General features: G+C 45.2%; 1 protein-coding gene across 1 annotated transcript in view; it reads right to left on the reverse strand.

Annotated features, from left to right (window-relative positions):
* Positions 1–12,382, reverse strand: part of CCDC38 (coiled-coil domain containing 38) — a 57,001-nt gene extending 44,619 nt beyond the window's left edge. The window contains exons 1-5 of the mRNA XM_065560646.1: positions 12,249–12,382; positions 8,015–8,111; positions 7,617–7,711; positions 3,880–4,054; positions 2,884–2,951 (exon numbers count right to left, since the gene is read on the reverse strand). Of these exons, the coding sequence (XP_065416718.1) occupies positions 2,884–2,951; positions 3,880–4,054; positions 7,617–7,711; positions 8,015–8,081 (405 nt within the window). The 5' untranslated portion in view covers positions 8,082–8,111; positions 12,249–12,382. The remainder of the gene's footprint in view (positions 1–2,883; positions 2,952–3,879; positions 4,055–7,616; positions 7,712–8,014; positions 8,112–12,248) is intronic.
* Positions 12,383–12,392: the final 10 nt, after the last annotated feature.

Below are 12,392 nucleotides of genomic sequence, written 5' to 3' on the forward strand. Positions count from 1 at the left end.
TGGGGGAGGAGGGGTTGGATTGTGCTGCACATTCACCCTAAAACCGCAGCCCCTCCTTTTAAATGGCCAACCCAACGGGCTTTGCTTGGTATGGAAAAGGAGATCACTGCTGTTTGAAACTGTTCCCACATGTTATGAAGGTTGAAGAAGCCGAAACCCTTTGCCTTACCATGGCTGCCTGCAAGCCAAATTCTGTTGCCCAGCCGAGCGTGTGTGATGTCTCACACCAAACCAGCAGGCACTCAATATAAGAGGCAAAATGCGACCGTGTAGCAAAAGCACATGTGCTATGTAATGTGAATCGCTTGATTGAGTGTGAAATAGTCTTCCCTTTGTTCTCTAAAATGTATCTTTTTAAATACTACTCTCCCTTTTTTTCCTCCCGCAGCTGCAAATGTTTCTATGCTCCCCCTATCATCTCCGTCCCAGAGGCTAGCGCAGATAAGATGTTGAAAAAAACGCACTTGCGACGAGATGTTCTCAGAGCTCATGCAGTCCTTCCGCACTGAAAGAGCTCAGCAGAATGCATGGAGGCAAGCAATGGCAGAGTCCAGGAAAGCGTTAAATGAACGCAATGAGAGGAGAGAGGAGCACGCTGAGAGGAGGCAGGATGCAATGCTGAGGCTAATGGGGGAGCAAACTGACATGCTCAGGCATCTGGTGGAGCTGCAGGAAAGGCAGCAGGAGCACAGACCGCCGCTTCAGCCCCTGTATAACTGCCTGCCCTCCTCCCCAAGTTCCATAGCCTCCTCACCCAGATGCCCAAGAATGCGGGGGGAGAAAGGGGAGGAGGCTATAGGCACACAGCCACTCCACCCCAGAGGATTGCCCAAGCAACAGAAGGCTGGAATTCAATAAGTTTTGAAGTGTAGTGTGGCCTTGTCCTTCCCTCCTCCCCTCATTCACCATCCGACCTGGTGCTTCCCTCCTCACCCACCCCTCCTGGGCTGCCTTGCGAGTTTTCCCCCTATTTGTGTGATGAATTAATAAAGCATGCATGATATGGAAACAATAATGCCTTTATTGCCTCTGAAACCGGTGATCGAAGGGGAGAGGTCGGCTGGCTTACAGGGAAGTAGAGTCAACCAAGGGGGCAGGTTTTCATCAAGGAGAAACAAACAGAACTGTCACACTGTAGCCGGCCAGTCATGAAACTGGTTTTCAAAGCTTCTCTGATGCGCAGGGTGCCCAGCTGTGCTCTTCTAGTCACCCTGGTGTCCGGCTGCACGTAATTGGCTGCCAAGCGATTTGCCTCAACTGCCCACCCCGCCATAAACGTCTCCCCCTTACTCTCACAGATATTGTGGAGCACACAGCAAGCAGCAATAACAATGGGAATATTCGCCTAGTCAGTAAACTGCGCCAACGAGTTTTTAAACGTCCAAATGCACATTCTACCACCATTCTGCACTTGCTCAGCCTATAGTGCTCCTTACTACTGTCCAGGGTGCCTGTGTATGGCTTCATGAGCCATGGCATTAAGGGGTAGGCTGGGTCCCCAAGGATAACTATAGGCATTTCAACATCCCCAATGGTAATTTTCTGGTCTGGGAAGTAAGTTCCCTCCTGTAGCTGTTCAAACAGAGCAGAGTTCCTGAAGATGCAAGCGTCATGCACCTTTCCCGGCCGTCCCACATTGATGTTGGTGAAATGTCCCTTGTGATCCACCAGTGCTTGCAGCACCATTGAAAAGTACCTCGTCCGGTTCACGTACTGGCTGCCAAGGTGGTCTGGTCCAAAGATAGGGATATGCGTTCCGTCTATCGCCCCACCACAGTTAGGAAATCCCATTGCAGCAAAGCCATCCACTATGACCTGCACATTTCCCAGAGTCACCCTTGATAGCAGCAGCTCAGTGATTGCGTTGGCTACTTGAATCACAGCAGCCCCCACAGTAGATTTACCCACTGAGAAGTCTGTGTCCATGTCCTCATCACTATCGTGATCGCGCTGTTGTCGCCTCCTCGCCTGCTTTTGCAGGTTCTGCACATACTGCAGGATAATGCGTGAGGTGTTTACAATGGTCACCGCAGCAGCGGTGAGCTGAGCGGGCTCCATGCTTGCCGTGGTATGGCGTCTGCAGGAGAGCAGAGTTGCAGCGGAAGCGGTGGAGGACGATGGTTAGCACCATGCACATTTCCCGAGGAAGAACATACGTACCCGGGAGCCCATGACAGAAAACATGGAGAAATTTGCTATCGAGGCAATAGCAGCAGAGCAGAGTTGCAGCGGAAGTGGTGTATGATGTTGGTTTGCAGATCTACTGCACCGTCTGCTGCCAGCAGTTCCCAGGACACAACAGCGGCGGTGTCGGTGAGCTGAGCTGAGTGGGCTGCACGCTTGCCATGGTATGGCGTTTGCGCGGAAAAAAAGCACAAAATGATTGTCTGCCGTTGCTTTCACGGAGAGAGGGGAGACTGACGACATGTACCCAAAACCACCCGTGACAATGTTTTTGCCCCATCACGCATTGGGAGCTTACCCAGAATTCCAATGGGCAGCAGAGACTGCGGGAACTGTGGGATAGCTACCCACAGTGCACCCTCCATAAGTCGATGCTAGCCATGGTAGCGTGGACACACTCCGCCGACTTAATGCGCTTAGTGTGGACATGTATAAAATTGATTTCTAAAAATCGAATTTATAAAATCGACCTAATTTCGTAGTGTAGACATACCCTTACTGTGTTTGCAGGTTTAGACATGCAGACTAGTGTGGAACCTCCAGTCAAGGTGCCTCTTACCATCACAAAAATTCAGACTTAGAGATAAACAGAAATATTCTAATCTAGTTACTTGCACTATTTTTATTTCACTTAGTGTGCTTTTATAACTACATTTTTCAGAAAACACCAGCCTTAAGAACAACAACATTGTAGGGTACCTGCAGCAGAAACAACTCCTTCTGTTCCTTGATATAATCTGTTAAAGATTGTTTGTCACTTTGGCAACCTTTTAAGAAAATTTAAATGTTGTTAAAATTAATCTGATGATGTTACTATTATTCCTCCAAATTCCATGGTACAAGATCCCATAAATTACATTTGCATTCAAAGATTTACAGTACATGTTTATATCTTATTTAGGTTGATAAGCAAAAAATGACATCAAAAGAAGTCTTACTGGGATTAGTTTCAAAGAATTGACTAGACTTCCCAACGCTCTAATTTTGAAAACAGCACATTACATAAAGGAACAGCTTTTTGCAGCAGACTAATTCTTAGTACAGTGGTCCCCAAACTGTGGGGCATGCCCCCCCAAGGGGCACAGAGGAACATTGGACGGGGGGATGTGGCAGGGCCCAGGTCAGCTCCCAAAGGGGATGGGGAGGGCGTGCCACCCAGCCCCGCTCTGCCCCCAGCCCAGCTCCATTCTGCCCCCTGCTCCGCCCCCAGCCCAGCTCTGCGCTCATTCCCTCTCTGCCTCCAGGCCAGCTCCGCCTCTAGCCCCAGCTCCTCCCCCATCCCCAGTTCAGCCCCCAGATCTGCCTTCAGCCCAAGCTCCTCTGCTGAGGAAGCCAGGGCTGTGCAGAAATGGAAGGGGGGGGACACAAACAGATTCCGTTACTGGTAAGGGGGCGGGGGGGAGTTTGGGCACCATTGTATTAGTAACAGACTGTGGTGGTGGTGAGATGGGGATGCAAACATTTGCATTCTCTTCAAAAAAACAGTCAGATCCTGCAACCAAATCCCTTTGCCTATATGGAGCTCCACTGAAATCAATGGGGTTCTATGCAGGTGCAGGGGTCCAGTTACAGGGATCCAGTTACAGAATCTGGTCCTAAATGACAGATTCAGTTGTATGATAGATGAAAATCAATGTCAAGGTAAGCAACTCTGACATGTGTATAACAAAATATAAGCTACAAGAGCGTACTCACATTTTGCAAAAGTAAGAGCCCAGTTGGGACCAGAAGTAATATACCCTTTATCTATTGTAGCCCGGGTCTCTCTTTCAATGACTGAGTCCATCTTTTTCACAGAGTCTCGAGACTTTGCTCGTGATGAAAATGTGCTCTTTTCATGGACCTTCAAATTCTGTTGAGCTATTCTATCCTGCATTTACAGATTTTCAGAAAAGTGTGTTTATTAATGACACTATGAGCTCTTCGGGTAGGGACTTACCTTTCTGTAAAATACCATACATCTACAGCATTGTATAAATAATAACTCAGGGCCCTATTCTGCCACCCATATTCCATTTATTACCAAGTCCTGTAAAGATTTATGCATGTGTTTAACTTTACTACTCTGAGTTGCTCCATTGATTTCAATGGAACCACTCATGGTGGTAAAGTCTAGCACATGTGTAAGTCTGCAGGCCTGTGGCCTTAGTCTGCAAGTAGTCTCATTGGTCTTAATGGGACTACAATACAGGTAGAGTAAGATACTCAGTGTGAGTAAGGGTGGTAGAATCTGGCCATTAGCTTGTACACAATAATGGACCTGAATATATAAGCACTCTTTCCATTTGCTGAAACAGTTCAGAAGAACGGAGTGTCTATGAATATTAATACACATATAGTTGTATTAGATATATAAATTAAGATGCTATGTGAATTCATCTTTAAAGTACATTGCATAAAAGTCGCTAAAAGAATAAGCTTTCATAAATTTCTTTAAGTTATTTAATTTATTTATTATTAGAAACAAAAGAGATCAAAAAGATCTCACAAAACTAAGTGATTGGGCAACAAAATGGTAAATGAAATTTAATGTGGATAAATGTAAAGTAATGCACTTTGGAAAAAATAACCCCAACTATACATACAATATAATGGGGGCTAATTTAGCTACAACAAGTCAGGAAAAAGATCTTGGAGTCATCGTGGATAGTTCTCTGAAAATGTCCACGCAGTGTGCAGAGGTGGTCAAAAAAGCAAACAGGATGTTAGGGATCATTAAAAAGGGGATAGAGAATAAGACTGAGAATATATTATTGCCCTTATATAAATCGATGGTACGCCCACATCTCAAATACTGCGTACAGATGTGGTCTCCTCATCTCAAAAAAGATATACTGGCACTAGAAAAGGTTCAGAAAAGGGCAACTAAAATGATTAGGGGTTTGGAACGGGTCCCATATGAGGAGAGATTAAAGAGGCTAGGACTCTTCAGCTTGGAAAAGAGGAGACTAAGGGGGGATATGGTAGAGGTATATAAAATCATGAGTGATGTGGAGAAAGTGGATAAGGAAAAGTTATTTACTTATTCCCATAATACAAGAACTAGGGGGTCACCAAATGAAATTAATAGGCAGCAGGGTTAAAACAAATACAAGGAAGTTCTTCTTCACATAGCATACAGTCAACCCAAGGAACTCCTTGCCTGAGGAGGTTGTGAAGGCTAGGACTATAACAGTGTTTAAAAGAGAACTGGATAAATTCATGGTGGTTAAGTCCATTAATGGCTATTAGCCAGGATGGGTAAGGAATGGTGTCCCTGGCCTCTGTTTGTCAGAGGATGGAGATGGATGGCAGGAGAGAGATCACTTGATCATTGCCTGTTAGGTCCACTCCCTCTGGGGCACGTGGCATTGGCCACTGTCGGTAGACAGGATACTGGGCTAGATGGACATTTGGTCTGACCCGGTACGGCCGTTCTTATGTTCTTATGTTCTTAAACATAGAAATTAGAGATGAAGAACTGGTCATTTCATCAGTGCAAGATTACGCACTACAGTACATATATTATGTAGTATGTACTCCTAACAAGTTGTGTGTGTGTGTGTGTGTGTGTGTTAGCTATTTTGGGTCGGCTTTTGGGTTTGGATTTTTTTAATCTTTTGAAGCCCTCATATTCTGAAGAACAACAGCCAGAGAAGGTTATAAAGTCTAGCTGAGAAGCAACTAAAGCACCAGCTGTTGTTGGGAGTTAAACAGCTTGAACTATAATTCTGTGCTGGGCAGACCACTGGCAGCCAGGACACCACAAAAGCCCTGATTCAACAAGATACTTAAGCACATAAGTACTCCCATTGACTTCAGTGAGGGCACGTCTACACTGCCGCACAGGTCTAACTAAAGGGCTGTGAATAGCACTGTGCAACAAAGTGCTGCACTGTAACGCCCCTGTGTGGACTCTGCAAATACAAACTTATACGTCCCGAGTTCACACTAATGTAGGAAGTTTGCACCTGCAGTGTCCACACAGGGGAGTTACAGCGCAGCACTTTGGTGCGCACTATTTGCACCCCCTTAGTCCAAACTGCAGGGCAGTATAGACATGCCTTGAGACATGCAAAAACATGATCTAAACTAAAGCGTCCCTAGCCTCTATTTTCCAGAAGCTGGGAATGGGTGACGGGGATGGATCACTTGATGATTACCTGTTCTGTTCATTCCCTCTGAAGCACCTGGCCTTGGCCACTGTCAGAAGACAGGATCCTGGGCTAGATGGACCATTGGTCTGACCCAGTATGGTTGTTCTTATGACTACTCACATGTTTAAAGTTAGGCACATGCTTAAGTTCCTTGCTGAATTGGGATCTAAATCAGTAGGGAGCTGGGGGAACCTACAAAAAAATTGAACGAGACAACTTGGCGATGAGGGGTGGCTTTGGAATGCTGCCCTGAGGGAGAATGTTTCATTTTCTATTCTGCTGGGTCTGAAGCATGCAAAGTTTCTGGGCACAATGGGAAGGGGGTATGGAGTTCCATCATTTTTACTTTTGTGAAGTTATGACAAAAATATTTTACACTGAGAAAGTAAGTTTTACACAAAACCTAACTGGTCTGAAATAATGTGAAGTCCAAGAGTGTATAACAAATTTGCATTTGTTCTTTGGATTGGTTCCAGAAATTTAGAAACAAGTTCAGTTAAATCAATGCAATTTCTGAATTCAGACGAGCCCAAAGGCTGTGGTCAGCCCTGATGGGTCAGTGACCTACAATACCTTTGCAGTTAGGACACAAGCTTAAAAGTACCATTCAACAAAACTCACTAACAAAAAACCATTCTCAGGACTCCCCTCCTGTATGAGTGAACTTCAGATCATTTTGCAAATATTAATAAATTTAGCCATACAATAAAACAGTATGGGAAGAAAGTATTATGAATCCCATTTTACAGATGAGGAAACTGAGGCACAGAGCTATTATGTGACTTACTCAAAGTCACACAGAAAGTCTATGGCAAAGTCAAGACTACAACTCAGAATACTTTAGCCTGAGTTCTGTGCCTTACCCACTAAACCATACTTCAGCTCTTAGACTGAACGTTCTAGAAATATGCTACTGGATGACTGTATCTGTATCTGGGGCAGCCTGATTTTTCCAGTGTTTTGAAAGCATGTACTTCCTTTGAGAAACTATTGCAGAAACACTACATATACACATCCAGCATCAGGTAAAAGAAATTTAAAATGCAGTATTTACTACCATAAACGTTTTTAACACATTGTACTAAACTGATTTTCCCTCACATTATTCCTAATTTGGGAGATGGGGGGAAGTATTTATCTGCAGACTTTTAACCACTTTAATTGTTTTGTTTGGTGAAATGAGTTCCTTTCCCCCTAAACAGGTGAACTTGACAGTTTTAGGTTAAGTACCTTAAATTAATAACATACGTAGACTTAGCATGGGCTCTGACAATTAAAACTGATACAAATGCATACCTCTTCTTTGGCCCTACACTCAATGTCTCTGTAAAGAAATGGCTTGCAGTCCACAATTGTAAAAGGAGTCTTCTTTTGATTATCAGTGTCATAGTCTATAAAATATGAAAGGAAAAAAAATAATATCCTGATACCTTTTAAAACACCACCACGTAAAATACAGTCCAAAAGGTTGTTTTAGTGGAATATTAAGCTTGTGATTCAAACTCAGGAAATTAGAGTGTGCATTCCTTTGTCACTCTTCACTCTATCCTTTCCCATATACATAATTCATAAGTGCTGTACTGCGAATGTCACCCTTCGAGCACAACAAGCCCCTTCTCACAGTTGTTAAGCATTACACAAAATTCACATATGGTGTTTATTTATTTATTTTTTTAATCAAAACATTTTTTTACCAAAACTAACGCTCTGAAGTCTAGGAGTCTGGGACTGGGACGGTGGAAATAAGGCTTCTGATGCCATCCCTACTTTCTGAAATTCCTTCGGGAACTGCTGAAATAGACAAAATGGAAAAAAAGCATTAGCATTAGAATATTAAATCTGGTAAATACTTGAGGCCAGCTTGTCTTTTGGTCTATGCATAGAGACAAATTGAGTAGTAAGGCACATAATTAAATACAAACATTCACAAACCCAGGTTTGGGTTTTATGCACATACATGGGTGTACTTGCAAGTTTTCTGTGAGCACAATATGGAGACCTGTTGAACACTGAACCCAAAATATCTGATAATAATTGAAGCAGTTTTAGCAGTACATACCACTGTGGGGTCTCTCATCAATTTCTATTTTAATGCATAAAATAGTGTCCCGAGACTGCCAGAATATCCAGCAAGAACTCCTGGAACAGCTCAGGGACATAGGATGGGATTCACAAAGTTACTCAGCTGCCTAAACCCCACACTTAGTTGCCTAAATCTTAGGCACCTAAGTCCCAGGTTAGGCTCCACTAAAATTCACAAAACTCCCACCCCTACTCTGTAGGGGCCTAACCTCGTCTGGCACCTATGTTTCTGCCTCTTAGCATGAGCACTGCTGCCTGACTCTAAGTGTCCTGGTACCTATCTCCCGCCTAAGCCTCAGCGTGATGCACTAACCACATTCGCCCATCTATCTCATGTGAGGTGCCCAAGCTGGTAGGCGTGCTCAGATGCTGCCTACCGGCTCAGGTCACATTCCAAATCCAGCCAGAGGAGAAGGTGATGGTGCTGCCACCACCCACTTTCTAACTTTTGGCTGAGTGGCTAGAGAACTCACCCAGGGTGGGGGAGACCCATATTCAACTCTCCCCTCTGCCTGAGGGAAAGAAAGGATTTAAAGATGGGGGGTCTCCCATCTCTCAGGAGAGTGTTCTAATCACTGAACTATGGGATAGTCTGAAGCGGAACTCCCTCAATCTCTCCTGCTGAAGCAATTTCCCTGGGGATAAACTGGAGCAGCAGGACAGAACCCTGGGTCTCCCATATAGGTGCCCTAACCACTAGGCTACAGAGTTAGTCTGTCCCTCTCTGGTCCAATGACTCTTTAATTATTTAATCTACAGTGGAACAGCTTCTACAGGAGAGATTTAGGGAGCCCCCATCAGAATATCCCAGAGCTCAATGGTTTGATCACTCTCCTGAGAAGTGGGAGACCCCTTTTCCAATCCTTTCTCCTCATCAGACAGACAAGGAAATTGAAGCTTGGTCACCCACATCCCAGGTGAGTGCTCTAACCACTGGGCTAAAAGTTATAAAGCAGGCAGCAGCAGCAGAACCTCCTCCTCTAGCCATTTGTGTGTAGTTAGGCACCTGCCTAACTCATTCTCACAAGAAAACGCCTTAAAAAGCCGCCTGACTCCAGGAGAGGGGTTCCCAGTTTATGAATTGCTAACAAAGATAGGTGCCCAAGTCCTAGCTACAGGGAGGCGCCTACCTCTGAGAGAGAGGGACAGGGCTTTGCACACACTCCTGTTGTTGGCATCTCCCATTGGCTAGCTTAGACAGCTTCCTACTAAGTATGCTGACTTTTCTGGATCACAGTCTAAGGCACCTATCTCTGTCCATTTATTGTATAGGGAGCCTAGGTGCCTAATTCAGGCTTTGTGAACCACAATGTTGTTCCTGTGATTTTCTAGGCACCTAAAAGTTAGGCCTTCTGACCCTGAGCATCATAATGCCCAAACCCCTTTGTGAATCTAGCCCACATTCCTTTAATCCTCAACCAACCCAGCAGCTAAACCGCTGTCTGCCTCAAGGAGGAAAATGTTTACAAAGAAGCCCTGCCTCTCCATCATTGCCCAGGCTCACCATTGGGAGCATGATGCCACATCATTAAAGATTTCCAAACACCGTCAATTACTAAAGAATTTAAACTACCTTCAAAATATTTGTCCCTACCTCACAGTTTGTCTCATCTGAAGAAGAGGTTAGCTCAATAAGGCACATCCAAGAAGCCTAGCACACCTACTCTTTTTTGTTTATATACACAAAAATGTGTTGATATTATATTTTAATCTACATGTTACAAGAAAAATATTGACAAACTGGAGGGAGTCTAGAGAAGAGCAACAAAAATACTCATGGTAGTAGAGAGACCATTGTATGAAAAAAATTAAAAGAACGAAGCAATGACTAAACAGGAGAATGCAACTGTAATCTACAAATATTTTATGGGCATACACATTAAAGAAGAAACGATTTACTGTGATATATAGGAGTCTGCCTAAAAGTGAAAGGTTGAAACAAAGAAATGGAAAATTTAGGACCAATACCAAGAAAATCTTCCTGCCGGTGAGATGTGTTAGGCTGTGAAACAAACAATAAAGAGTCCTGTGGCATCTTATAGACTAACAGATGTATTGGAGCATAAGCTTTCGCGGGTGAATACCCACTTTGTCAGACGCATGTAATGGAAATTTCCAGAGGCAGGTATAAATATGCAGGCAAGAATCAGTCTGGAGATAACTAGGTTAGTTCAATTAGAGAGGGTGAGGCCCTCTTCTAGCAGTTGAGGTGTGAACACCAAGGGAAGAGAAACTGCTTTTGTAGTTGGCTAGCCATTCACAGTCTTTGTTTAATCCTGAGCTGATGGTGTCAAATTTGCAAATGAACTGAAGCTCAGCAGTTTCTCTTTGAAGTCTGGTCCTGAAGTTTTTTTGCTGTAGGAAGGCTTACAGTATACCGGGGAAAGTTGTGAAAGTCCAATTATTCTGGTTTTCTAAATGTAGAGTGGACAAAGCACTAGTGTACCGGTGGTATAGAACAATCCTGCATTAACAGGGAGATAGGATGGATGATCTAATAAGCCTCGTCCACCTCTAAGGTTTGAGAATGTTGTAGAATCCTGGAAGATGATTGGCTGGCAAGAAGGTACATTTATATTGACCTACCAATAGCACAAGGAGAACCTGGGGAAAGATTTCAAACTTAAGTACTTAAAGTTAGATTTTGGCACTTAAATAAAAATTGCCCGATTTCCAGAGGTGTTGAGCACCCACAGAGCTCCAACTGACCTTAGTGGAATTTGTAAGTGCTCAATTCTTCTGGAAATAAGGCCACTTTCATTTAGGTCTAAATATGGAATTAGAAACCTAACTTTAGACACCCAGGTTAGAAGATTTTGTCTCTTTTCTTTGAAGAGAGAAAACCTAAAATGTTCATTTTGTGAGTAAAAATTCCTACTAAAACTCACCGGTCTCCAGCTCTATAAGGGCAGTAAAATCTAACATTTCTTTTTAATCTTGGTGGAAATCAGATAAATGATAATTCCCTAACCAAGTTTGGCAAGGCCATCAGTCACACATGGGGCTGGATTCCTGTGACTCTGGGCAGGCCAGGAACTTTAAGGGTGAACATTCCAAATTAAGAACCAAAACATTCCAGGCGCCTCAGTCTAACTGTAACATGAAAATAAGCAGATGATATCTGCATTTCCATTCCCACCACAAAGCAGGATTAACCCGCCACTTGGGGGATTTGCCTAGCAAGGGAAAATCTCCCGCTGGCACAGAGCCAGGAGTAGGACATGTGGCCAGAACCCCACTTCCACTCTAGCAAACCCCAACCAGCAGATCGGCCCCACTGGGGATATTACAAGCCAGTACCATTTGCAGGAGTCCTTCTGGTGGAGCTCTGCATTGCAGTAGAGGAACCCCTACCCAAACCCAGGCTGGAGAGAGCACAGAGACACACAAGCACTCAAGTACATCCTGCGCAGTACCATTAACAATCGTCAAACCACCTAAGCCATCCCCACCCGCCCTCTTCAGCTGGGCCCAGCAGAGCCCAGCCACTCCTGAGGACTCAACCCAGGCTTGCTGACGACAATGGGGGTGAATTTAGTCTCGCCTCTCTGCAGTTACGCGCTTCAGAGAGAACAGGGACGTGTAGCTAACGATGGGCTGGGAGCCTGGGAGGCGAGAGCAGAGGGGGAGGGCGGGCTGGGAGCAGGGCACAGGGCACCCGCTCTGCTGTTAGGCAGGGCAGACCGGGCAGCGGGGAAGCAGCAAGATTTCCCCATGCTTCTGCATCAGCCGGGTTGGCCCCCCTGCCCCTCCAAGGGGAAGGGGGAAGCTCCCGCCGCAAAGCTCAGCTCCCCCCCGAGCCTAGACACACACACGCCCCCCACCCCCCAGGCGCTGCTCCCTCACCGGGCGAGGGGACCAGGAGGGGCGCAGCCGAGCACAGGGGCACGGACGGGGCCGGGGCCCTGGCTGGAGACTGTTGAGCCAGCGCCGCGCGGGCCCGCTCCAGGCTGGGCGCAGAACGAGAAGCGCCCCCGCCCCCCCCCCCCC

This window comes from Chrysemys picta, chromosome 1 (assembly GCF_011386835.1).
Source record: "Chrysemys picta bellii isolate R12L10 chromosome 1, ASM1138683v2, whole genome shotgun sequence".
NCBI lineage: Eukaryota > Metazoa > Chordata > Testudines > Emydidae > Chrysemys > Chrysemys picta.